Source organism: Ictidomys tridecemlineatus, chromosome 2 (genome assembly GCF_052094955.1).
Source record: "Ictidomys tridecemlineatus isolate mIctTri1 chromosome 2, mIctTri1.hap1, whole genome shotgun sequence".
Taxonomy (NCBI): Eukaryota; Metazoa; Chordata; class Mammalia; order Rodentia; family Sciuridae; genus Ictidomys; species Ictidomys tridecemlineatus.
In genome coordinates, this window is record NC_135478.1 from 16,841,803 (window position 1) to 16,868,434 (window position 26,632).

Genomic DNA, 26,632 nt, shown 5'->3' on the forward strand with positions numbered 1-26,632 from the left:
GCCCAGGGTTACTTCAAAATGTGTATTACAGGGGCATCCTACGTCCTGGGATGCATTGTCCATTCTGTGGCCAGGGCTGGTAGGGGACCAGGTTTCCATTTTAAGGGTCAGTGGGCAGTCAGATCCAAAAGAGGAAAGGCTCCCCGGCCTCTGTTAAGCTTCCCTGCAGCCCTGACCCTTCACTCCTGAAGCCTTTCCCTCCTCCTTAATCCATGTGCCCTGTCCCGCTCTTCCCACCATCCCCATTCTCACTGGCCAGGGAGCTGGAAACTGGGGCCTCTTTCTGCCCTGACCTGTGAGGCTGTGAGCTGGACCTCTTCCTGCCCATTGCCTCAGTTTCTGATCAGACATTAACAGATGGACAATTTGAGATTCTAATGGGCTCCTTAAAGTGCCCAAGCACTGCTATCTTAGATACAGGCAGATCTTTGAATCTGAAAACCTGAGGGCCTCTCTCCCCTTAAGCATGGGGGCTGCTAGTACAGTTCGTGTCCCTCCAGTGGGCCCCAGCCTAGGGCTTTGAGGGGCGAGGCCAGCCTTCAGCCCTGGGGACAGGAAGTCGTGTGTTGGTCCTCGGTCCTGGGGAAAGAGGCAGGGGGAGAATGGCTGCTCAGACCCAGCCATGTTTACCTGGGCTGGGCCCCCTTGGAGCTCAACAGGCTTCCATTCATTGGGAGCCCTATAACCCTTCGGGGCTCCCTGAGGCTCACAGCTCCTGGACGCCAAGCCTGGCTTCCACACCCCCGACCCCAGACCTAATGGGGACCATGGACAGCAGGTGAGGCATGAGTGGGGAAGGAACGGGGTTGGTGGGTGGGAGGCTCAGACTGGCTTTGGTTTTTACATTCTGTGTTGGAGTATTGATTCCTGCCTCATGCACACAGAGGAGCTGATGGGAAGACTCGGGGAGGTGATGGAGGTTGAAATGTTCCTTCAGTGGCCAGGGGCCTTCATCACTGTTTTCTCCTAAGTCAGAACTAGGTCCCCTCAGACATAAGCTGCCAAAGGCACATCCCCAAATCACAGGGCCTTCAATGTTCCCAGCCACCCACTTCCTTGTTGCGATCCCACGCCCTCCCTTGGGTTGTTGACCATCCAACCTTGCACACCACTGGGGTAAGTGGCGTCCCCCTTCCTCTCTAGCCCTCTCTTTCTCCTCACTTCAGTCCATCTTTTTGGAGGCAGAAAGGCTGGGATGGGTTAGATTGTGAGGGATGAGGCCCTAGAGCTTGCTTATCCCAGGTTTGGGCCCTTTACAGTCCACCAGTCATACTTTAGGTGAGTGAGTGAGGGTCCCCTCTGAATGGAAGGGGGGCTGCAGCAGCATTTGGTGGAAGAATTGTGGCTTAGGGCTTTGACTCCTGCCCCACTCTCCCATGACTTTGAAATAACCCTCTTTCCATCCTGGTCCTCAGGTCCTCCAGCTGCTTCCTGGGGTTAGAGTGGACACTCTGCAGTGCCCTCTCAGCCCTGAGATTCCCTGTTGGTCAGCTCCGAGGGGATCCCTGCATGGCAGCAGAGGGGTAAGAGAAAGCTCCCACTCAGATCCCCTTTCAGCAGTGGCCCCACATGCCCTGGGCAACCTGGCCAGCCGCTGGGGACCCTGGTGGGGGCTAGAAGCGGGTCTCGCTTCCCAGACGCCTTCCGGGTGGGGTGTGACTTCCCGCTCCACTGGTTGTAAAATGCCCAGAAGCCTGGTGGGTCTCTAGTGTGTGTGGGAGGGGGGGTCTAGGCCTCGGAATACCCCCCTCCCAGGCGTGTTTGACACGTGTTTCCGCCTCTCCCGGCATGGGCTCCCGCAGCTGCTATTTATAACCTTTAAGAGCTCCTGCCGACTGCAAAGTTTTCTTAAACTCAAAATATCACCAAGGTCCTGGGCACGCGTTCCAGAGGCCGCTGGGTCCTGTGGTTTGAAGGGAGGAGGGGACCAGGAAGAAGGGGGTGGTGGGGAGGGGGTTAACTCAAACATTGGGTCCTAACTGGGGTCTGTGGCCCTGAGACCTCAGATGAGGAACCCTAGTCTTGACATTCTGGTCTGTTTGGCTTGGAGGTATACTGTATGTGGGTGGTCCTTAGTCATGCCGGGCCATTTAAGGACACCTGAGCCTCAGTTTCCTCTCAACTTGAGTGCCTCAGTGGACATTAGCTAGATGGATTCTGGGAACATCTCTGGGGCCAAGATCAGGGCTGTTTCTGCCTGGCTATACAGACTAGCACAGCCTGGCTCAGAGGACACTGGCTGAACTGGCCAAAGAAAGGTAGCACTTCAGAAAGGTTTAAAAAAACTGCATGTGTAAGGCTATGTCTAGAGAGGGTATCAGCATGCCAGAGGTCACCCCCTCATATAGACCAAGTCCCCAGGCCTTCTGATGGTCCATGCCCTCTGAGTTTCCTGTCAGCTGTGAAAGAGGCTGAAGGGCCCTTGCTGGGGACAGGTAGGTCACTGTTTTGTAGGAGATTCCAGCAAAAACAGGAGGGTGGCTATACCTAGTTCAGAAACCTTCTTGAAGCTGGAAGAGACATTGGCAGCCCCCTGGCCAGGCTCAGCCAAGGCAGGATGCTGCCCAAAGTCACACATCCAACTCCTTCCTGGTCTGTCCACTGCTCCATCCCTGGGGTCCCTCTGCCTCCTGCAGGAGTGGGTGAAAAGCCCCATTTCCTGGAATCAGTCACGTTCTCCTGGGCCTAGGCATCTCCCAGCTCTACTGCTCTCCTTTCCTTCCCTGGTTTCCTGAGTCAGGATGGGGACACAGAGGTATGGAACCGCAGCCCTGGCTTCCCAAACCATAAAGCACATCCTGTCCCTACAGGTAACACCTTTGCCGTGCCTGGCTGGCTCCATCTCAATGAGCAGAGCTGGATCCAGGATGGCTCTATATCAGTCTTCCAAGTCAAGCAAAACCACAGAGGAGGGAGGGGAAATGATGACCTAGCAGACAAAGGAGAGGCAAGGGAGAGAGAGGAACCCTTCTAAAAATCCAGTCCTGCCTCCTGTGGCTCCTGAAGTTCCCTGGATCAGGTTGCTCATTCCCTAAACACTCTTGCACTTCCAGTGTGCTGGACCAGGCATGGAGACCCCAGGGGGGGTGAGGCAGATATGCCCTGTTGCCCTGTGTTCCCATTCTTTGAGTCCTCCCTGAGATGTGGGCCTCTGCCCTTGCCCTGCTCGGGTCTGGCTTGCTCTTCCCATCTCAGCCTAGGCAGCTCTTGAATGCCCTTCAGATGTTCTTCCCTTCTGAAGGTTTCCTGGGTCTGCAGCCCTTAACTCTCAGCAGGGTGAGACCTCGGACTCTTAGGAGATTTATTACTTTTGTGGTGCTAGGAATCAAACCCAGGTCCTCTGAAACCCTAAGCGCATTCTACCACTGAGCCCTCCCCTCTGATCCTGTTTCTTCGAAAGAAGGCAGATCCCAGGATCTCAGGACTCCTTAGTATTCTGACAAGTCCCTGACATTTTACGGTTGGAAAGTTCTTCTAGAGCCCCGTGAGATTGACTTTACCTGATGGGGAGTTCTCAGAAAATCACCGGACAGCTCAAGGGCAGAACTGGAGCAATTCTAGCTCAACCTTCAGCTGGAACAAGATGCCTGGGAGGCCAGGGGTCACAGGGAGGATTCACCTTAGTCTCCCATCCCAGCCCAACCCAGCCCAGTTGTCACTAGGGCTGTTCCCTCAGTGGGACAATGGGAGTGGGAAGATTGGCATGTTCTCTCTCTGGCTCTCTCTCTGGTCCTGGGTTTGCAGAAACTCCTGATAACCATGATGTTTTCCTGAATAGCATTTACAATGGGAGGAGGCTATGGGCATGCTAGTTGGTGGTAGGATGGGGAAGGGGTTTCTCTGGGCCCTATGATATCCCCTGCTCAATGCATTGCAAGGGTCTCCTGAAGGCAGAGCCCTCCTTCCGATGGGTGGGGCTCCTTATCAGACAAGGCTCTGGGGAGGGGGTACAGGAATTTCCCAGTCCTCCCCAGCTTATCTGCAGCCTGGTATGAGCCCTTTGTTTGTGCAGAATGTCAGCCCATTGTCTGCTTATTGACATGACTCTGTCTTTCACTGAAACCTGGGCAGGGGGCAAAGGTCTGGGCGTTGGTGCTTCAGTGTCTTCTGACATTCAAATTGTCACTGGAAAATGGTTACTCCACCTAACCCAGCTCCCAACCTGAGAGCCCCTGACCTCAGCCCTGGCTCCAGAATTCCATGAATCTCTTAGAGCAGAGTGTTTCAGTTTACGTGCTATGGAGAGCAGGGTGCCTGGTCTGGCTCCTTCTCATCTGCCTGGAGGTTTTCTGACCTGGCACTTGCATGTTTCTGGGCTGACCTGAGAGCTTGCACCCCATGCCTGGGCACCTGTGTCTCTGAATCTGCTGTGGGCTCCCTGTAGCTCTCAAGACTGGCCTGATGAGAACTTGCCTGCCCTCCAGCCATCCCTCTTTCCCTTTGGCCTTCCCTCTGCTTGCCCTGGGGTCTAAGATATGGGAAAGGAATGGGTCGGGAGCCTTCCAGAGAGTGCTTTCCCACGAGAGCCAAGCTCTGACCCCATCCTTATCTGGCCTGGATGTGCCAAGAATAACACAGATGTGGAGACTTGGGAGCCCCAAACCCAGGGACGCTGACCTCCCCAGCCCAGCTGCTCTGCATGGGCCTCTATTTCCCCTTCTGTGAATGGTAGGGAGCCTCCAGAGTTGTGTGGGAGGAGACAGTAGAAAGGCCTCAAACACCTTGACATGCACGTGCACACACATACACACACAAGCATGCACGTGCTCGCTGCACACACGTGCTTAGCCTGCACCAGGCGGGTCTGGTGGGGTGTCTTTAGCTTTGCTCCTTCTTCCCAGTGCCTGTTCCCAATAACAGTCCTTTCTATACTTGAGAGCTCCGGGGTGTGGAGCATTAGGTGTGTGTGTGTGTGTGTGTGTGTGTGCGCGCGCGCGTATGTGTATGCAAAGGCAAGTGTGTGTGTATATATATATATATACATATGCATGCAGAAGCATGTGTGTGCAAAGGTATGGGGGTGTGTGCACAGGTGTGTGAACATGCATGCTAAGGCACCTATCTAGCTGGGAGGAGGTATGTAGAGGTATGTGGGCAGGAATGATCTTGCTCCTGGCCCTTGACCTTATGGGTCAGGGTTCCTGAGTATGCACACATGCACACACACTCATGAATGATTCTTGTCGGCCTCAGGGATGGCAGAATGGGACAGGCAGGGCTGGCAGTTGTGGAGTGGGGAGTATCCTGGGACCGCCAGATATCTGCAGACAGACACAGACACATGGTGGGGGCAGGTTAGCCTGCCTGGGGATCCTCTGTGTGTGTCTGAGTACATTTCAGGCATAACCACACCAGGTGGGCAGCTAGATATAGAAATACCCAAACGGACAGGTACCGAAATTGACCCTAACTATTCCTGGCTGGGTGTTTGGGCCATCTTCAATGCAAAGTCCACACCCTGTACCACAGAGGGTTTCTGTGTGGCCACTTGAGGCAAGGCCACAGCTGGTGCTGGGTGGGGCAGAGCAGGGACAGCCCTGGGTCTGGTGGGGCCACCAGAGCTAGGTGGGGTTTGTAGGGGGAGAGTGAGGCACTCCCATCCAGCACTGCCTCTCTGCTGGCATCACCACTGTTTCCTCCTTGTCACCTCCATCACTGTCATCCGGGTCCCCTGTACCAACTTCTTTCTCATTGCTGTGCCCTGGTCATGGCTGTGCATGTCTATCTTTCTGCAGCCTTTTCAGGTACCCACTCCTTGTCCACCAGATAGCTTGAGAGCTAGAGAGAGGTGAAAATGAATTTGCCTTATACCTTGTGGGAGCTGAGCTCAGAGGTGACAGGATCCTGTGCATGCACACGTGTACCTAGACTCATCCTTCCCTGGATGACCACTGTCCCTGCCCCACCTCAATAACCCTCTCCTCGCCTGTCTCCTGGTCTGTCCCCATGTCTCTAGAGCTCTCTCTGTCCTCTTGCTCTGTCTCAGTCTCTGCCATGGTCAAGGATGCTGTCTCCAGTTTCTCCATGACGGCCCTGGAGAGCCGGTTCCTCCTCCCAGCCAGCGTGAACTGTTTGCCTGAGACAGTTGGTCCATCCAGTCAAACAACCACTCAATTCAGACTCCTCGTCTGACTGACGGGTTTTTTTTTCCTCTGCTAAATTTACTTGCATTTTTGACTGAATTGGGCATTCAACAGAGGTTGTGTCCACATGCCCCCACCCCGCCCAAGCCAACAGACGACAGGCTCACAGGCAGACACGCACGCAGAGCTGGCCTGGAGCACCTAGGCATGCTTATACCCACGCGTGGTCATAGCCTCGTGCCCATGGTGACACATGTAAACACCCAAGACTACAGGCTCCCACGCAATCACACATGTGGCCCCACCCTCAGGCCCATGGTTGCACACACATAGACCATACATACCAAGCAATCACACACACATTCACACCTCATGAGCAGTGTCTGTAAACACTTAGACCCTGGGGAAGCCTTGGGGAAATGGAGGCAAGGGGAGGGAAGAGCATGGCCCAGGGTTCAGAGCTGGGCAGAGCTCCAGCACAGCAGCCTGGGATGCCACAGGCTTGCTCCTCCAAAACCAGCTCACAAAGAGCATTCTCCTCTCTCCTCTGTCCGCCTGTCCAGGGGGGTTTCTGGTCATCTCAGGCCACTACTGAGCCCCTGCAAACCTCAATAGCAGCTCCCAGACCCTGATCCTAAAAGGGGACTCTTTTTTTTCTTCCAAGGACAATAAATATTTGCTCTTTGGGAGACTGCTGGTGGGAGAGTACAGGGTTTGGCCCAGTGGCAGGGAATGTCCAGGGCAGTCAGGGAGGCCACAGGCCATGCTGGGGGGAGGGGCTGGGCCCTTGTCCGGAAGCTGGACCAGCAGGCAGCCCTGGGGAGCTGGGGCTTGAGACTACACCCCATTCTATTTCCTCTGACCCCAATACCAGTCTTCTTCTTGGTTGCCTTGGCACACATTCTGGTACCCCCTCGTCCCTTCTATCCTAAGCCTGACCCCTTAACGGTCTTTTATCTGCTCCATTTATTCTCGACAGTCCCCTGTCCTTCTTATTCACTCAGATGCACGGCCCCACTTATGTTCTGACTCTTTGGAGCAAATAAGAGGTTCAGTCTTCTCAGACACATTTTCTGTCTCCCCCACTTCGGCTAGCTATGTAGGGCACAGCGGGTGACCCCCAAGCCAGGACCCTGAGAAAAACTGTCCCCCTGAAGGCGAGGCTGTGCCCTCTTCCATATGGACCAAGTCCTGTCCCCATAATGTCCCCCATGAGGTCCTAGGTCCTGAAGGCTCCTGCCCGCCCAGCCCTCCTTCATGCTGAATTGGGCTCCCAAATATAGCGGCCGTGGCCACAGCCGGCCAGGACACCACAGCCCCAAGCGTCAGTCCTGGGCCGGGATCAGAGGGGCAGGAGCTGATTATAGGTCCCTGGGCCAAACCCAGGGCTTGCCTGCCAGCCCGCTGAGCCCTGCCACCCCCACCCCTAGAACCACAAGGTTGGAGCATCTGGTCCCCGTCAGCACAGTGGGCAGAGGGAGGAGCCTGGGAGTTGTGTTTGGCCTGCCCGAGGACAGAGTTGTCTGTGTGTGGTGTGGGGGCAGTGAGGATGGGCTGGGACGAGGGGGCAGAGACTGTCCTCTGAACCCATCATCATATTGCCCCACCACTGACCATTGTACAGATGGGGAAACTGAGGCCCAGGAGGAACAGGGACTGTCCTGGGTCACAGAGCCTGGGGAGTCTTCCTCCTTCCCCTCAGGCGCTCTTTCCCAGCTTTCATGGCCTGGGGCTCTGCCTCCGGGAAGCGGCCACATCCTGTTGGTGGCAGAACAGCCCTTCTGGGAAGTCCACCTTGGAGTCAGACTTTCACCCAAGGCCTTGTGAGATGATGCAGATATTCATCTCCTCGTGGTCTTTATGTCTGCCTCGTGACACCTCTAGTGAGAGTTGCTGGAAGCACTTGCCCCCACTGGGGCCACGTGCCTGGTCTGTATAGCTAGGAAGGGACCTAGAAAACGCTGGGTAGCATGTGGTGGCAACTTCACATCTCTGGTTACATGCGTGTGTCTCTGAGGGTGAGCAGCAACCCCCGGGGCCTGTCTGCACCAGGACAGGGTCCCCAGGACCTGCTGCATGGCAACATTTGACCTACTTCTAAGGCTCTGGGTCTGGCCCAGGCCGCGTTCTCGACTCCTCCGGGAAGTGTGGGACTACGTCCCAGCCCAGAGGCTGTGGGCCAGGAGAGGCGGGCTGGGGCGGGCCAGGACAGCCTGCGGAGCCTGCGGCCTGGGGCACAAGGGCACGTGGGTGCCTGACCCTCATTCCCTGCCTCTGGCTCTGGGGCCCACGGGATAACCAGGCCTCCCTGCTCTCCCCCTCCCTCCACGTGTCACCATAAACTCCTCAAACTGGCTCTGATGGGACAAGGGACATTCCTGAACACTACCAGGGATGTCTGCCAAGCACCCACCACCGTTGTTGGCCAAGAGTTTATTCTGTCTCTTGCCCCACCCTTGTCCACACGGGGCAATAGGCAGGGCCATTCTGGAAAGCCACCAGCCCTGTCCTGGGTTCTGGGTCTTTTTTTTTTTTTTTTTTTTTTTTGGTACCAGGAATTGAACACAGAGGTGCTGCACTGAGCCACATCATTCCAATCCTTTTCGAAAAAAAAAAAAATTATTTAGAGACAGGGTCTTTCTAAGTTGCTTAGGGCCTCCTAAGTTGCTAAGGCTTGCTTTGAATTTGCAATCCTCCTGCCTCAGACTCTCCAGCTGCTGGGATTACAGGCGTGCATGTCTAGGGTTTTGTTTGGGGTTACAGTCCTAGAGTTCAAAGTTCTGGGTCCTGGATCTTGAGACCTGGATCTAGGGTCTAGGTTTAGAATCCTGGGGCCAGACTGGGCCCAGTAGTATCAGCCTGTGATCCCAATGACTTTGGAGGCTGAGGCAGGTGGAGTGTAAATTTGACACCAATCTGGGTAATTTAAGGAGACTCTGTCTCAAAATTGAAAAAAAAAAAATAACTGGGGTTGTAGCTCAGTGGTAGAGTGCCACTAGACTCAATCCCCAGCACTGCAAGAAAAAAAAAAAAAGAAAAAAAAGAAATCCTGGGCCCTGGAGTGTCTGGACCCTGGGGTCTAGACTATGGATTCAGGGTCGGAGTGCTCAGAGTCTAGTCCTGGTCTCTGGATTTTGGGCTCCAAATGTAGGGTTCAGATTGTGAGGTCTGAGTCTGGGGACAGCGTTGGGGCTTCCAGATTCCAGGTTTGGGGTTCAGAAACTAAAGAGCAGTTCCCATCCCTTCTACGCCCCCTGCTGGCCAGCCATTATGGTCAAGTTTCTGCTTATGTCAGTGTGTTGGGGGGGGTCACCCTTACTCCTTTCAGGCTGTTAAGGAGTCTCAGCGGTGGATGGGAGAGTGGCATAAGGAATAAACGTGAATTGGGGTGGGCAGGAGGAGATGGCTGGAGGTCTTGGGGGCAACTGCTGTCTGCATTACTGTCCTGAGGGGCCCTCTGCAGTCACCAGATTCCATTTCCCCTCACCCTACTGTAGAGGTAGGTTTGGGAAAGGTTTTTTTTTTTTTTTTTTTTTTTTTTTTAAGAGAGAGAGAGAAAGAGAGAGAGAGAGACAGAGAATTTTTTAATATTTATTTTTTAGTTTTCGGCGGACACAACATCTTTGTTGGTATGTGGTGCTGAGGATCGAACCCCGGCCGCACGCATGCCAGGCGAGCGCGCTACCGCTTGAGCCACATCCCCAGCCCCAAGGGAAAGGGGTTTTTATCACTCTCTGAGAGGTGGGTAAACTGAGAAACTTGGGACATTTGTTCAGCCAACAGTGATGAAATGCCTACTGTGTATCGGATTCTGGGGATATATAGCTGTGTGTGCAAGAGGGAAGACTTCTGCTGTGACAGTTACCATTCATGGGAGGAAGGACACATCTGGGAGATAGGAGAACAAAAACGAGCTGATTTTAGGGTGTGCATGGATACGGAGTCAGGAGAGAGACAGGGCAGAGGCAGCAGGCAGGCTCCTCATAGGAGTAGACATCTCCATGAGACCAGAAAGTGACAAGGAGCAGAGGCCAGAGTCCCAGGCATTTGTATGGGGACGGGAGAGGGGAGCAGCCTGTGCAAAGTCCCTGGGGGTGGATGAGGGTGGGCTGGGAAGAACCTGGAACGCAGCCCATGTGGCTAGGGCTCTCCTGCCTCAACACATGGGGCCCTCAGAAATCAGGGCCCATATCTTTCACTGTGTTCCCCTTGTCTGGGGACAGAGGGAGGTAAGTTGGCTGCCCCCCAGAGAGGGATATGCATCTGACTGGGTCACAGCTCAGACATCAGAGTTTGGGGAGCTCTCTAAGCCCCTTGGGCTTTGCCAGAATCTTGCTTGCTAAGCTGATATTCCTAGAAGCTCAGTCTGGGACCTGGAAGAGAGGGGTCAGGGCCAGGCCCTGCCTGCCCACCTGCCCATTCATAATCTTGCTGCTGGCTTCTGATAATCAGTCTTGCTGGAAGCAGAGGCGTCAGACCCTGGGAGGGCGTTATGGGAGGGCATTAGCAGCCCCTGCTAGGAGCCAGGCATCTGCTATTGATTTGAGTGTGGTCCCCTGGGAACACCTGGGACACTGTTGCTCCAGGAGCTCACAGGAGAGTCCAAGAGTCACTCAGACAGAGGCCTGGCCCAGCCTCCCTCTGAGCCCTGGTGAGGAAATGGGATGGCTCTGTACACTCTGTCCCCATTGCAGGAGCATGCCTGTCCTGTGTATCAGGAAGGGGACCAAGACACACTTTCCCTCCTACCACCCTCCTCTGGGTGGCACTACAAGGCTCTGGCTGGATAGCCTGTCCACCTGGTCTACAGACCTGGAAGCTGGGCCAGGATGCTCATGTCAATCACCCCTGGCTGAGTCAGTATTGGGTGGTTTCCAAGGGATGACAGTTGTGTGAGGATGAAAGAAATGTGCAGGGGTGGGGGGGAGGGTGTCTGGGTGATCCTGTGCATATGTCTTCTCTCCTGGGCCTTGGTTTTGCCCTGATGAATGAAAGGGAATTGGGTAGTGTTTTTTTGTTTTTTTTTTTTAAATTTCCTGTGAGTGGCTGGGGCCACTGTGGGATGTCCAGACTCAACTCTCCTGAGGGTGAGCAGGCACAGGCCATGGGGCCCAGGGGTCCGTCTCTGTAGCCCCCCTAAGGCTGTCTTCTCCTTTTGTGGTATTTCTGGATGTCTCTGCAGACCCTCTCCCCCCACCTCTTCTTTCTCAATAGTGTTGCCAAACATCTGGAAGAAAAGTGAAAAACTTGCCCCCCCCCAACCCCGGATGTTGTCAGATTTCCAGATGTGGGGTGTTCTGCCCTCCAGATGAAGGCAGGAATGTGCTCCAGCCGGGGGTGGGGGAGAGAGGGACCCAGTCCTGGACTGTTGATCCTTCCTAGTCAGGCCGAGTGACAGGATGCCTGGGACCCAGGCCCTGCAGGAAGACGGTGGGGTATCCCAGGTAGAGGCCCTGATGTGTCCCCCTCTCAGGCTTGAGCTACCCCCCCCCCACCCTCCACACTTGGGAAGTCTCTTGGGGCCTGGGGGTGGGGACACTGCCTCTGAAGTTTCTATCAAAGGCTCTAGGCACTTAAAAATAACCAGGAACACCCTCTTCCTACCCCCCAGGCACAGACACTGGGCAGGGAACAGAGCCCAATGTGTTTGCAAGATGTCCCCTCTCTCTGGAAAGGCCTTATGCCACCTCAGCCTCCCTACCTCCCCAAATGGTGGCCCAGAATAGGGTGTGTTCTGTCACCGCCATTTGCTGAGGGCTGAGCACCAAAGGTTAGTTCCAAGGACTGGGCACTCTAGGATAAGCCTTGGGGGGTGGGAGCTGGGAGTGGGCATGGAAGGGTAGGAACTGAGATGAGTGTCTTGGGCTGGGACAAACCCTGCCCAACATCTTGGGGTCCTTCAGAGATACAGATTCTCTACCAAAATCCTGGGCAGAGGGAAATATAAAACTTCCTGGAAAGGGGGTGGTGGGGCTGAGTGTTGCAAGTGCCAAACAAAGGAGGGGCCAAGGGCCCCAGGCAGAGGGCATAGTGGGAACTATGATCAGGCAGGGAGCTGGGCCCTGAGGTACGTAGGCAAAGGTAGGAGACTGGGTGCTGCTCAGGGAGGGCAGTGAGAAGCCAGGGGTAAGACCTGGGAAACTGACTTCAGGGCCAGGCACAGGCACCTAGGAGGGAGACTGTTGAACTGGCCTGGGGAAATGGCCCTTGAGACAGCCATTCTGTTGGCACTGGGTCTGCCTGGAGACCCTTGCACTCATATCCAGGGCTGCAGCTGCCTGCCATGGCCAGACACACACAGGCACAAGTAAGCACCCCGACACAAACACAGAGGCAACACCCACACACACTCACACAGGCCCACCCAGACACACATGCATACAGACACCCGGAAACAGACCCACCGAGACAGAACACAGATACACAGACCCCCGCCTCCTGCCAGACGTACACAGTGTGCAGAGATCCCACCACACAGAGACACCCAGGTGACTCACACAGCTGTGCAGAGACCCCCTGCCACTCACAGACACATTAACACACATCCTGGCCTCCCCTTCCCCTACACAGAGACAGACACACTGACACAGGGGATTCCCTGCCCAGATGGGAAGTTAACGCCAGAGGTGTCCTGGGGTAACCCAGGCTTCCCGCCCCCAACAGTACTCAGCATGCACCATCCAACTTTCTACACCTGTTCAATTTATTGACCTGCTGAGGGGCAGCAGGGCCCTGGTGGTGTGCATAAGCCTGTGCTGAGCAGTGGCATCCGACTGCCCCCACTCACCCTCCCTCTCCCCAACAGGTGATTGGGAGGAATGAGAGCCCTCCCTTTCCCCCCACCCTTTCTGGGCCTGAACAATGCCCTCTCCAGGCCCCAAAATAGCCCCTGAGCTGAGCCAATGTCCTTTTATGGCCCTGTCCCTATTGTGCATGGCGGGGGAGGGGCTGGGGTCATGAGGTGTCCACCGCAGGATAAAGGCCTGGGCACAGGACGCTCACCTACCCTGCTCTCTGCATTCTTCTCTCACGTCCCTCTCTGTGCTTGCAGCTCCCATGGCCCCCAAAAAGCCAGAGCCCAAGAAGGATGATGCCAAGGCAGCCCCTAAAGCAGCTGCAGCTCCCGCACCTGCACCTGCACCCGAGCCCGAGCGCCCCAAGGAGGTTGAATTCGATGCCTCCAAGATCAAGGTGGGTGTGGGTCCTGGGTTGAGGTAGGAGGGGCTGAGGAGATGAGTAGATCCCACAGTGGATCTACTCCAGGGTCAGGCCAAGCTCCGGAAGTGAGCACTGAGCGGAAGCTGGGAATGTCTATGCCGAGGTCGGACAAGCCCTGCCTGCTTCAGGTATTGGGAGGGTGACAGCAGGAGAAATGGGCGATATCATGTAGGACTTCCCTGGCGCTACCGAGAACCTGGGCACTCTAAGAATGGAGTCTGGCCTGGGGTTTGAAAGAAACACCTTTTCAGTGGTTCTGGAAGCTCACTCTCCCTTTCCTTGGGGAACCTTGGTGCCAACTAACCTTCTTCAGCCCTCAAATCCTAGAGCCAGACGGAGGGAGGGGGTCTGCCTTGTCTGGCTGGGGTGTCCCAAGTCCATGCCAAGCCCCCTAGGGTGGACGGAATGGAGAGCGATGGCTAGTGAGGACTCTGCCCAGGATCACCCCTATCAAGACTTCTTCTTCTTTTTTATATCTTTGTTTTATTTATTATTTATTTTATGTGGTACTGAGGATCGACCACTAAGCTACAACCCCAGCCCCACTATCAAGACTTCTGAGCCCAGAGCTGATGGAGCCCTCTTGGGCCTCAGCTTGAAGGTGGGGAAAACCAAGGCACAGACTAAATAAGCGATGCAGGAAGCTGATTGTGGAGCTCAGATCAGTGGCCCCAGGAGCCCTTCCTGGCTGGGAAGTCTCTCCCAGAGTCTAAACTTGGAGGACGAACCATGACTCCCACCTGTGGCATCTGCATAGCAGCACGCTCGGTGTCCTGCCTGCTCTCCGTTCTTGGCTGGCCAGCAGCCACTGCTGCCCCAGCTGCCTCCTGAGGGGCCCTCCCCATTCCTGCAAGTTCAGCAAGATCTGCCCTCATCTGTACAGATCCTCCTCCTGGCCATGAGCCTGCCCAGAGACACCAAACCTCTGTCCCTGCAGACACAGGCTCAAACCCAAAGTCTGCTACGCCTTAGGAGATAAGCTCCTTTCCTACGCAGAGGTTTGGTTTTCTCGACTGTGAAACGGGATGATAAGCCCCCTTTTCAGGGGCTGCTGGGAGCTGTTTGGTGCACAGGCACCCCTCAGTTAGCTCCCTGTCCCCCTGCCACCTGCAGGGCCCAGGCTTGCATCCTGCAGGCCCCCTGGTGAGGCTCTGAGCACCTGGGGACCCATGGTAAAATTGTCCAGGCTCACCAGGCTCTGAGAGGTGGTGATGATGAGGTTCCCTCATGTGTCCCCCTTCTCCTCAACCCAGCTGGCCAGTGAAGGGCACAGCCTTTGCCAGGGAAACGAATTGTACCAGGTTTCCTTGTGGAGAGAGCTCTCAGGGGGAGTGACAAATTGTTCTTCCCAACACTGAGTTGAGGCAAAAACCAGGAGGGACAACCATGCAGGGTGGAAGGGACAGGGTGTCCCTCGGCACTGGCATGCACTATGGAGGTTGGTGGGCCTCTGAGGGAGTGGCAGTGAGAGAGGTGCCAGTCATGTCCCCTTCCCCCAAGCTCCTTTCCCTGATGTGACCTTGACTTTGGGGAGAGTGACTGCAGTGATAAAAATAGATCTGGTATCAGGTGAGGAGGGGGACACTGGGTCCCAGGAGGCCTCCTGACCTCAGGGTGGCCTCAAAGTGGCTTCAGCAAATACTTCGGCAGCACAGCCCTGGCCGCAGGCTGTACTGAAGTAGGAGAGCCTCCTTGAGGCCCACAGACAGGACATGTGACACAGGTATAGGTGGGACCCTGTGAATGACAGCACCCAGCCTTGAGGGACCCAGGGGACTCTGCAAGGAGTAGACACATTCAGACACACACATGTGAATTCCACGTTGACACACTGAGCCTCTGGCCTGCAGCCTCACTTTTACCACTTTGTTTCCCCAAACTCCATGTCATTCATGTTGACCATCTTGCCCACAAGAGCCCCAGGCAAAGCCAGCCTGGTCAGACCTGTGGCTTTAGGCACATTTGTCTAGAACTAGGTAAGGCCCACAGTGGGCTGAGGCCTTGGGATCCTGGGAATCCCCCCTACTGTCACCCTCTAACAGGCATCAGGATCTGGTACCCACAGACCCAAGTCTTTCATATGGGACAGGAAGGGAGGGGTTGGGAGGGAGGTGGACGTCAAGGTAGACAACAGGAGGTTTTGGGTGGTAGAGGCTACGATGTTAGAATAGGGAAAAGCTAAGACAGAAAGGGCCTGGGGCCTGGGCTGGTCAGGAACTGAGTCTTTGGGGCCTCTTTTCAGATCGAGTTCACGCCGGAGCAGATTGAAGGTGAGCAGGCTCTTGAGCCCAGGGCTCCCTGGTGTGAGGGTCCCGCAGTGGTGTGGGGGAGTGGGGTGGGCTCCCCTTGGAGAGCCCACAGCTCACTGCCCTCTTCTGCAGAGTTCAAGGAAGCCTTCATGCTGTTTGACCGCACACCCAAGGGTGAGATGAAGATCACTTACGGGCAGTGTGGGGATGTCCTGCGGGCGCTGGGCCAGAACCCCACACAAGCCGAGGTGCTCCGTGTCCTGGGGAAGCCAAAACAAGAAGGTAGTGCACCCTGTCCAGGAGCCCACAATGCTAGTCCCAGGGGATTCTGAAGGGTGGGTTGCCACCAGTGGGTGGGGCTGCAGTGAACCTCCCGGCCCTGCCCTGTCATACCTCCCATCATTCAGATGAGGACGTGGTGGCTGGATGTGGGGCTGTGTTGGCAATGGCGACAAGCAGGATGGTTTGCTGGACCATCTGGCCCCATGTTGATTGGCCAGTCCTGGTCACTGGGGACTGACCACCTAGGCTGCTTACTTCGTTCCCAGGAAGAATGAAACCCAGGCCTTCACAGGTCCAGAGAAGGCCTCTGATTGGCCCAGCTGTCGCCGACCCAGCACAGATAGTGGGGAGGGTGAGGTCCATAAGAAAATGACTTTAACAAAGGACAGAGCCCACTATGATGGTGCGGGGAAGCAGACTGTCCTGTGAACAGCAAAGGATGTACAAACTGCTTTTCTCAGTAGACTGTAAAGTGCCTTGTGGTGGTGACATGCTTTATAAATGGCAAACTAGTGTAGATGCTTTGGGAACTGTGTAAAGGTGATGGCTTCTCATTAAAAGGCACGGGAGAAGGATGTCCCCATAACATCCCTCTAACCGGGGACTTGGGGTCATCTCTCTGCAGAACTTAATAACAAGATGATGGATTTTGAAACGTTCCTGCCCATGCTCCAACACATATCCAAGAATAAGGACACGGGCACATATGAGGACTTCGTGGAGGGGCTGCGGGTCTTCGACAAGGAGGGCAACGGCACTGTCATGGGTGCCGAGCTCCGCCACGTGCTGGCCACACTGGGTGAGGGCAGCTTCCCCACCTGGCTCCTTCTCCAGGGGCATCCTGAGTCTGGCGTCTGCTGGGTCCGCATCTCATCTGTGAAATGGAGATAGTCACACAGTCAAGGTCTCTCAGTGGCAGGTGACAGAAATGCCATTTAGACAGGGAATATGGAATGCATGTTGGTGCCGCTCACAGAACTGAAGGGAGATGGGAACAGCTCTGGGGACAGGGCAGGGCTGGAGGTCAGCGGGGTCAACTTGGTGCTGGTGTTCAATGTTCTAAATGGCCAAGAAGGTCAAGGTCACATGTCTGCTTCCTGGATGGACTGCTCCGGGGCATCCTCTGTGGCCTCTGTGGGTCCTGTGCCTCTCCACTCACCCCCAAAATCAGGTGCCTGGATGGTGGGGCCCTTCCCTTCTCCTCAGACTGACTTTTTTCTGCAGCAAACATTTATTGAGTGCTTGCTGTGTTCAGTCCTGTGCTGTTGTCTGGGATTGCGTGTGTGTGTGTGTGTGTGTGTGTGTGTGTGTGTGTGTGTGTGTGTAAGGGGAGGTGGAGGTACCAGGGGAGGCTGGGGAGCAGGGAAGCTGCAGTTGGTAGAGTCAGGAAAATGCCGGACTTGTTTGTGGAGCAGTAGGTGGTGTCTTGGTCCCCTTCACAATCATCCCCCAAAGTCCAGCTCTGCCCCATGAGTCCTTCCATTAGCCTCAAGGTGTGTATGTGGCGGGGGGGGGGGACTGGTCTCCTCTCTTATAGAGAGAGCCCCTGTCAGCCTAGTGGGGACAGAGAATAATCTACATGGTCATTTATACACCAAGGTGCCTGGACTTGGAGAAGTCACCAGAGACCCACCCCAGGCCCTGCCCTTCTTGACTTGTCACTTGTGCTCAGACCTCAAAGGTGGGGGTGGTAGCCGTGGCCTTGTGAGCAATGCTGGCCGTGGGGATTCCAGAGGCAGACCCACCATCCAGGGGGATTCGGTGAGTCCCCTCCTCCCCCATCACACTTCCGGAAGATGCTAACTCAGCTTCCCGCCCTCCCAGGGGAGAGGCTGACAGAGGATGAGGTGGAGAAATTGATGGCTGGGCAAGAGGACTCCAATGGCTGCATCAACTATGAAGGTGGGCACAGCTGGGCAGCGGGTGTAATGGGAGGGGGAGCCCAAGGACCCAGCTCCACCTGGCTGCCCAGGGCTGAGCTGTTGATCCCTTTCCCCTTTCCAGCATTTGTGAAGCATATCATGGCCAGCTGAGCCTCCCACAGGTGAGACCCCTGCTCCCTTCCACACCTCCGGCTGCCCCTCCCCACTCCAGCCACGTCAGTCCAGTCCTCGGTTGGCAAGGGCCGCCTCCCTCCGTGGGCCCCTCCTCTGTAACCCGTGGCTGCCTTTGTTGTCAGGGAGCCCAGGGAGGGCGAGCTGGGGATGTCTCGTCTCCTGTCGTGATGCTCACACCAGTGGCCTGGAGCTGTGGGAAGGAGGGGAGTGGACCAAGGCTCCAGCCGCACAAGCCCTCAGATCTCTGCTGGTTGTCATCTCTGCCTGGGGCTGTGCTCATTGTGACTGCATTCTGTCTCCATCCAGAGCCTTATAAATAAATGACTTCCTCCTTTCCTTCTTTCTTCTTTTCCTTTCTTTTTCCCTCCCCCTCCCCTTTCCTTCCTCCCTCTTTCCTTCCCTTCTCCTGCTTCTCCTTCCCTCCATCCCTCCTACCCTCTTTCCTCTCGGTGGCCCTCTGATGGACCTGGGTCTATTCTGAGGGCCACCGGACCGTGGGGTGGGACCAGGGTTGGACTAGAGGAGTCCCAGTCTCCTTCCTTTGCTCTTGCCCTCCCACCCGCCTCTGGAGATGGCAGCCATGCTGTGGCCCCTAGCACAAGGCTGTCATTGGGAGCCTGACACTGGGAGTCTGAGAAAACAGGAATTAAAAAAAAAATTAGGCCCAGAGCTGCCCATGTTAAAAGGGGGCAAGCTGAGGCCCAGCGCAGGGAAGGGCCTGGCCTGAGACACATTGGGAATGGGAGGCAGGGTAGGAGCTCACTTTGTCCCAGGGCTGTCTGAGGGTGGTGTGGGAAGTCTGTGTGTGTATGAGTGTGTCAGGATTGAGTTGGTGTGAAGAATGTGTATACAGAGGGTGAGTGTGTCACAGGAGGCTCTATCTTCCTGCTTTTATCCTCTCAGCATTTATTGTGCACCTGCTGTGTGCCAGGCTCTTTCCCAGGCACTGGGAACACAGCAGTGTCAAATAGTGAGGAAAGCTGAAGAGGAACTTAGGGAAGGGGCTGGGGAGTGTGCTCTGGCGGAGCCTGAGGGAGAAAGCTGGGAGGTGGTTGACATAATGAGGTCATGGGGTCAGGGTTTATCTGAGAAGGTAATAGTTGGACAAAGACTTAAAGGACAGGAATTAAAAAAGAGTCCTGTAAATCAACAACAACTAACAAAAACCCAAACAACCTGATTAAAAACTGAGCAAAAGACTGGAATGACATTCCTATAAAGAAGATTTGTAAATGGTCAATAAACATATGCAAAACTGCCCAGTGTCAGTAATCGTGAGGGCAAGGTGAATCAAAACTACAAGAGAGGCAGGGCTTGGAGGGGCACATTTGTAATTCCAGTTGTTCTCAAGGCTGAGGCAGGAGGATTGTTCAAAGCCAGCCTCAGCAACTTAGTGAGGCCCTAAGCAACTCAGCAAGAACCTGTCTCTAGGTAAAATAATAAAAAAGGGCTGGGGAGGTAGCTCAGTGGTAGAGCACCCCTGGGTTTAATCCCTGGTACCAATTCACTAACCAAGAAACAAACAAAAACTATTGGTGATGCCACTTCCCACCCATTAGGTTGGCGGCTATAAGAACAACAATAACAACAACAGTAGAAAATTTCAAATGTTGGTGAGAATGTGGAGAAACTGGAGCCCTTGTGCATTATTGGTAGGAATGCAAGATGGTGCAGCAACCATGGAAGAGCATGATAGGATAAAAAATAGAGTGACCATATGACACAGTAATTCCACTTCTGAGTATATACCCCAAATAATTGAAAATAGGGTCTCGAATAGGTATTTGTACACTGATGTTCATAGTAGTGTAATTGACAATAGCCCAAAGATGGAAACAACCAAATGTCTATCAGTGGATGAATAGATAAGCAAAATGTAGTATATATGTGCGATGGAATAGTATTCAGCCTTAAAGAGGAAGAATTCTGACACATGCTACAGCATGGATGGGATTTGGGTTGTCCCAGAATTTTCTTTCTGGGGATGCTGACTGTGAGCTGAAGTCCTGAGCAGGGATCATAGGGGTGCTCCAAGTCATCACTAGGCAAGAACCTTCAAGTTCACATCTATCTCAGATCCCAGGGCGCATGTGTCCTGCTCAGTCAAGGATGCCTGCCTGACTCCAAAGATCTCTCCATCTTGCAGACTCCCCTGTTCCTGGGAGCTATCAACTTACTCACCTTGGCTTGGTAGTGGAAGGGAGCATCCTGGAGGACCCCCAGGACACTGTGCCTTCCCCACCCCTCTAGTCTTATGGAGATGAGGAGGGGACAGGATGGAGGTGAGAGTTGGGGGCAGGACCAGGATGACTGGATCTGATGAGCCCTGGCTCACGCTGTTTGGTCCCGCTTTTTGAGGCACAGCTCTACTTAGAATGTGTCTCTATCCCTGCCACGGCCACATTGCCCCTCTGGGGCCCTTTACATGTTCTATGTGGCTGTACTGACCACGTGTCATTCCTAAACTTGGGTCATTGGCTGTGGGTATTTGAGCCAGGGTGGACAGGAGGCAGCTCTTCCCAGGCAGGCTCACCTGAGGTGGCACTCAGCTGCACAGGTGAGCCTCCTCCTTGCTCGGCATCCCCCGTATGCCTGACCAGGGAGATTACGTGCATTTCTGTGTTCTTGGGTGTCTGCATGTGCCCGCCTACAAGCATGCGTGTGTGTCCATGACTGTGAATGAGCTTGTGTTCGCACTTTGTGTGTGTGTGTGTGTGTCTGTGAGTGTGTAAGTGCACTTGTGCCCATTTGTCTGTGCATCTGTACATGTGTGTTTGCCGCTGTGTGTGCATGAGTGAGCGTGTCTTTGGGTCTGCGGGCTTGTCTAAGTGTGTCCATGCTGGGGGTCTCTGCTGAGTCAGCCCTGGTGCTGGGCGGGCGGCACTGCCAGCCAGGCTGTGGCCTCCCCACAGTTGCATAAACACAGGTCCCAGCTCCCCCCTCAAGCAGGGTGGTCCAGCCTGTGGCCCTGCTGCTGGTGGAACGCGATAGGAAGGGGTAAAGGGTTTGTCCTCCCAGCGTGGTCCCCTCCAGGCCTCAAGTGCCAGGCCATATGCCCCATGAGGCTGAGGTCTGATCTGAGGTCTCTGTCTCACTTTGCTCATCTGGCCTGGACCTAATCTCTGAGCTCGCTCTATGGTGGCGGGAATAGCTGCCTGCCTCTCCAATCCTTAGGAGGCTGAGGGCGATGGACTGAGGGCAGAGTTAAGTCTCAGAACCCCAGACAGGGCTCCACAGTCCCTCTGAAATTGCAGAACCTTAGAAGGTCCAGTGACATCGTGGGGAAAAGATATTGCAGTAGATCCTCAGAACGGTTTTTAGGGCAGAGGTTTGGGGTCTGGAACTTAAACTCAAAAGACAAAAATATTGTGGGAGCTGGGCCTGTGACAGATCCAGAACAAATCATTCCTCTGCATCCTCTGATGTCCTGTATGGCCACCCATCACTCTTGGCAGCCTTCCAACATCCTGTGTTCTTCCAGACACCATCCCCAGGGACTCTGAGGTCACTAGGGGGACATGGATTAGATCGTATGGACGGGGGTGGTATAAGAAAGCCAGAAATTCAGGCTGAAACAGAATAAAATCTGGTGGGGTCTTGAAGTAATTGGATATTGGATAATTTTTTTTTTTTTACTAGGTTTCAAGAAAGAAAAAAAAAATCAGACTGCAGGTGTGAGAAATTGAACTATAGGACCCAAAGCACTCTTAGCTTCCCCTGAAGGCCTTAAATGAGATCAGGGTGTGGAGGAAAAGGGTCCAGACAGAGGAATGTATGAAATTGGGGACGGGGGAAGAGGGGCCCAAGGAATTTGATACCTAGCCCCTTGTGCTGCAGACATTAGGGGGTGCTTGGGGGGCACATCTGCTGTGCTGTACTGTTGAATCCTGAGGCCTTGGGTGGTGGCAGGGAATGTGGGGAGGGGTAAGGATGAGCCTGCCTGGGAAGAGAGTCACAACCCTCAGGAATGCTGACCCAGTCACCTCAGAGAGTAGCAGGAGAACCAGGCCTTGAACCCATGACCCGGCACAGAAGAGGCTCCCTAGGCTTCTCCTGAGTCCCTTCCAACCAGCCCCAGTTCCGCCTTCTCCCAAATTTGGGGGTTATTTGTTCTCCGCCCTCCCAAAGCCACACAATCCTGGTTTGCCCAAATGCTGACGGAGCACTACTGGAATGTGGAGTGTGTGTGTCTGTGCACACAGGGTTCCCCCAGGCCCGACCGCCCAGCAGGCCCCCCTCCAGTCTTAGCATCCAGGGCCCAGGGCCTCCCTCTTGGACAGAGAGGGGCCTGGAATGTCACACAGGCCCCCTGCCTGGCTGGGGGAGTCCACCTTGTCTTTCAAACTCTCTCCTTTTCTGGACCACAGGTCCAGGTACCTCACCTATCCACTTAGACCTCTGTGAGAATGGGTGAGTTGGACCCTTTCTGGAGGGCGGGTGGGGCTGGGGGTGGGCAGCTGGAAACTGGGAATCCAGAGAAGGCAGAGATGGTGTCTCCTGGGAAAGCTTAGCTCTGGTCAACTTCTTGATCTTCCTACCTTTGTGCAGCTGAATACAAGTGTCTGCCTTTGCCCTGGGCCCTGGCTCTGAAAGCCTCTGTCTCTCTTTCCCTTTCTGCCGAATCACCCCAATCCTTGTCTCTTTCCCTCTGTCCCATGAGAGGCTCAGAAACCCTTTAACGGTGCTCCAGAATGACATCCCCACCCCTGTCCTGAACCAGCGGGAAGAAGTTGTGAGCACCTTCCCTGGAGCGAGGTTGTCATCCAGAAAGGCTGCACAAGGGGTTCTTGGCTCTGGTGGAGAATGGAAGCACTTGGTGTCCCCCAGCTTCAGGGTCCAACCTATCGCAATACCTGAGAAAGTTTTCATGAGAGAAAAAAGTCCTATGCTGTGTCTTTTCCAGGAAGCTCAGTTTTATGTATCAAGGTCTGTCTTTCATCCAAGATCATATCCTACCTCCCCCCTCTTTTTTTTGTCTCAAGAATATCCTTTGGTTAACAAAACAATGGTGATGGTAGCCGGTAGCTACTATTTTCTAAGTCTTTACTTGGCAAAACAAAACCTTACAAGTCAGTCTTTACATTTTTCGGAAATTGGATAGAGACCCTCAACTGGGGCAGATCCATTTTAGGGCCAAAGTGGAATCAATCCACTCACCCACCATCCATCCATCCATCCATCCATCCATCCTCCATCAATAATGTAGCCATCAGGGGCTGACTATTACTTTACCAGAGGCCTAGTCTTATCAGTTGGAGGCAGGAACTGGGCAGGGCAGTGAAGGTGAGCTCCTGCAGGTTGCAGGTGTGGTCAGGGATGTGTGGGGCATGGCACACAGGAAAAGATGTCTCAGCTTCCCTCAAAAGAGTATTGGGACCCTGAGATTCTGAGTGTCCTTGAACTGATGGTTGCCCATGACTGTTCCCATCTCTGGGACCTATAGCTGGAGGTGGGGAAGACAACAGCAGTGGCTTCTTATCCCTAGTTGTAAGACAGGGGACGGGTTGGTGGCTGCTGTGACAGGAAGGCAAATGTTCAGTGTTTTCTAGAACAGGGAGAGAGGAGGATGCTCAGACCAACATGCTACATGGCCCAGCTGAGTGGAGGGGCTGGGAGCCTCCAAGAGGGTGACATGGCCAGTTACCAAGGCTCTAGGCTGGGGAAGCTCTAGTCTCAGGGTCAGCTGAGGGTCAGCTGGTGTCTGCTCCCTCTTGGGACCTCAGGCTCTGTGGAGGACATCCCCTAGAGGGTGACTTCCTCATGATAAGGGAGTTCCTGGGGATCCTTCTGGAGAGTAGAGGTGTGGGCAGGCCCTGGGCCCCCACAATGGCTGGGCATTCCAAGAACCCTCTAGGACCACATCATAGAGTGACCCTTACTTTCCTGGGCACATGGTAATGCTGTCATTAAGCCCCATTCCTAGGTGGAGATGGCTGGCTGTAGGGTTGCTGGGCCAAGATGGTCCCAGAGTGTTGCGTGGAGAGTGACCACTAGACTTAGCATCCCCAGTCTGCCTACCCCATCTGGGCTCCTGCTTCTGTGGCCCTTGGGGTCACAGTCCCTCTCCTAGCTTCCCCTGAAGGCTGCCTCTACTTCCAAATCTCTAAATAGTCTCCCGGTCAGACCCACTAAATTTATCAGGACATGATGGTCACACATTTATTACATTCCCGGTCCTCTGCCAGGTGTCAGGATACTGTGAGCCAGTGGGAAAATACCTTGGCTGAACTCCTAGGTCTTCTGTGTGCCTTGGTCTGTGTTTCCAGAGGTATCCAGCTGCCCCTGAATGAGTAAGGAGGAACTCCCAATTCTGTATATCTGGAGGGGTTTTGGTGTCTGCCAGCCCCAGACTTTGACCTAAAAGTTGGGCAGGAAGGGGCCTCAGACACCTGTACCAGCCTCTTTGCCAGGGCCACTTTGACCAAGTTGCTGCCTGCTTGAATGCCCCTAGCAACAGAGATCTCATCCCCTGTTGAGGCAGCTGTATATAGACAATTCTCTGGCAGAGTTGAAACATCCCAGCTGGGGCCTCCCCAGTTTTCTGCAAACCGAGACCCTAGAACTGTTTTTCATTCACCTGGCTTTTGGATGGTCCACTAGCTTTCTCCAGCCCTGCCATTTTTAGGGTGATCCTTTGCTCCAGAATGGACCTTGCCCTTTGTAAGACCACTGACTCATTGGGGGCTCAGTGTACTAGGGCCCAGAGCAGTACACAGACCCTGAGAATTGCCCTAGTATCCACTCCAGGAGAGGGAAGCAAGGGTTGGCTGTGTATCATACAGGGCCACTGAGTTCCCCTGTGTGGAAAGTGGAGCAGAGCGGGGTGAATAGAAGCAAGGGGGGCATGTGATAGGAGGGTGAGTGAGGCCATATCAGGGTGGGGATAAATTCAAGTGAAGACTGTCGGGGGAGGTCCCTGTGGGTTGAGACCCCCTCCATCTCTGGCCTCAGTTTTCCTGCTGGGCTGGACCGGAGGTGTTGGAGATTCTAGTGTTGTGGGCCCAGGAGAGGCCCCTTCTGGACTCTGAGCTTTGGGCTGGGGGCGGTTGGGGGAGGCGACAGCTGCTTTGAAATGTGGAGAATAATAAAGCAAGGAATGTCTGAGCTCAGGGGAAAAAATAACCCCCGCCCGCTGGGCCTCCCACCCGGCTGGTGTAATGAATTAAGTACAGGGAGGCACGTTTCATGTGGGGGTGTGGGATGGGGGAAGCAGAGAGGCTCCTAATGAGAAACAGGGTCCTCAGTTGAACTGCTGGGAGCTGGGGGTTCTGGGCCATCTGACCCGACCCCAGGGGCTGCCCTCAATTCTCAAAGACCCCCTCTCAGCTCTCCATCTGCACTGGTGAAGGAGTCCATGCTGTCTCAAACCTGTGTTGACATCTGACCCTGGTGCTGACTCTGGCCCCAAGAGGCCAGAAAGAGGAGAAGGGTGACCCACTGTGAGGAACCCTCTCCTCCTCACTTTCCATAAGTTCTTAATGAGTATAACTGGTGCCTCCTCTGCATAGGATGATGGGGTCAACACTGCCCCCTGCTGGAGGGAGGGAGCCTGCAGCCATGCCCAAGCCTCTCAGGGGCAACCCTGAGGCCTGGAGCACCTTCCCCTTCCTTTGGCCAATTCTTCACAAACCCCCTCTTCCTCTGTGGGATCACCCTCCATTCCACCCTTATATCTCCGGTCTCAGCTCAGCCCCCCTGCCCCAGTCTCCCTGGGGCACCAGTGGATCCCAGGTCCAGCTCTGCCCTTCTGTCCACCAGTCCCTGACTTTTCCATGGTTTTATGGGATACCTTCCCTCTCTTCCAAGGAAACCATATTTCCCCAGCAAGCCCCCTGGGCTCAGGTTTTCACTTTCCCTTATCTGCCTGTGGGATCCTATTCACCTGCCCCTAGGAAAGCTTTCTGAAAGACCAGCCTCCCCAGAGCAGCTGGGGGACAGTGAATGAGTGATTGGTGGGGCGGTCAGCGAAAGAGCAAAGTCTCAGTAAGGGAGCTTGAGGAGGCAGAGGCAGGTGGGGCTGTTCCTGGGGGCCCCCCAAGGATTCTCTATTCCTAGCAGGCTTGGAGCAAGACTCCCACTTTATTTTTAAGAAGTCTGGCCCAGGTCTTGGAACTGTTTGAAATATTCTACCCCCGCATCATCCCTTTTCTCCCCACCCACTTTAATTAAAACCATTGTTTTTTAAGCACATGTTAATTAAAAAGCAAACATGTTTTGCTAAGTAATTTGGAAGCTCTGGTTATGCAAACCATAGCCATTCCAGTTTAAAAAAAAAAATCCCTCACCCAGCTTGCCCCCCAGTATCTTGGGGGCTGAGGACTCCTGTGGCTACTGTGAATGAACACCCTTTCACAGTTTATGTACCTTGTGGTGGCCTGGTTAGGGCAGGTGGAAGACAAGGGCTCACAAAAGGACCAGAGTTCCTAGCAAGATCAGCACCACTAACCCTCTGCAATTGTGTGCTTTGGGCCCCAGGGGCAGGTGAGAAATGGCGGTGGACTCCATCCTGCAAGATGGTTGTCTCAGATCTATGGATTGGCTGTGGAGGTGGAGAGCTCAAGTCTTTGAGCTTAAGCAGAAAGGTTGGGTGCTGGATGGTCATGGCTGCCTCCCCAGGGTCTCTAGTGCAGCTGGGCCACATCTACCCAAAGTTTGGACAATAAGACCCTGAAGTGAGGGCCCAAGGTAAAGACTGACCTATGGGCCGGGTGGGCAGGATACCCAGAGGCAATGCCCAGCTCCC

General features: G+C 54.5%; 1 protein-coding gene across 3 annotated transcripts in view; it reads left to right on the forward strand.

The window, feature by feature from the left end:
- Myl3 (myosin light chain 3) overlaps positions 1-26,632 on the forward strand; it is a 32,209-nt gene that overhangs the window by 1,108 nt on the left and 4,469 nt on the right. Inside the window, exons 2-10 of one of the 3 annotated variants that reach the window (XM_078029323.1) lie at positions 1,416-1,523; positions 9,686-9,824; positions 13,135-13,274; positions 15,544-15,571; positions 15,683-15,832; positions 16,458-16,631; positions 17,657-17,734; positions 17,837-17,876; positions 18,012-18,225. In XM_078029323.1, the coding sequence (XP_077885449.1) occupies positions 13,140-13,274; positions 15,544-15,571; positions 15,683-15,832; positions 16,458-16,631; positions 17,657-17,734; positions 17,837-17,865 (594 nt within the window). In that variant the 5' untranslated portion in view covers positions 1,416-1,523; positions 9,686-9,824; positions 13,135-13,139 and the 3' untranslated portion in view covers positions 17,866-17,876; positions 18,012-18,225. Of the gene's footprint in view, positions 1-1,415; positions 1,524-9,685; positions 9,825-13,134; positions 13,275-15,543; positions 15,572-15,682; positions 15,833-16,457; positions 16,632-17,656; positions 17,735-17,836; positions 17,877-18,011; positions 18,226-26,632 lie in introns of those variants that run through there. The other 2 variants (XM_078029333.1, XM_005332923.3) reach the window with 2 other exon arrangements.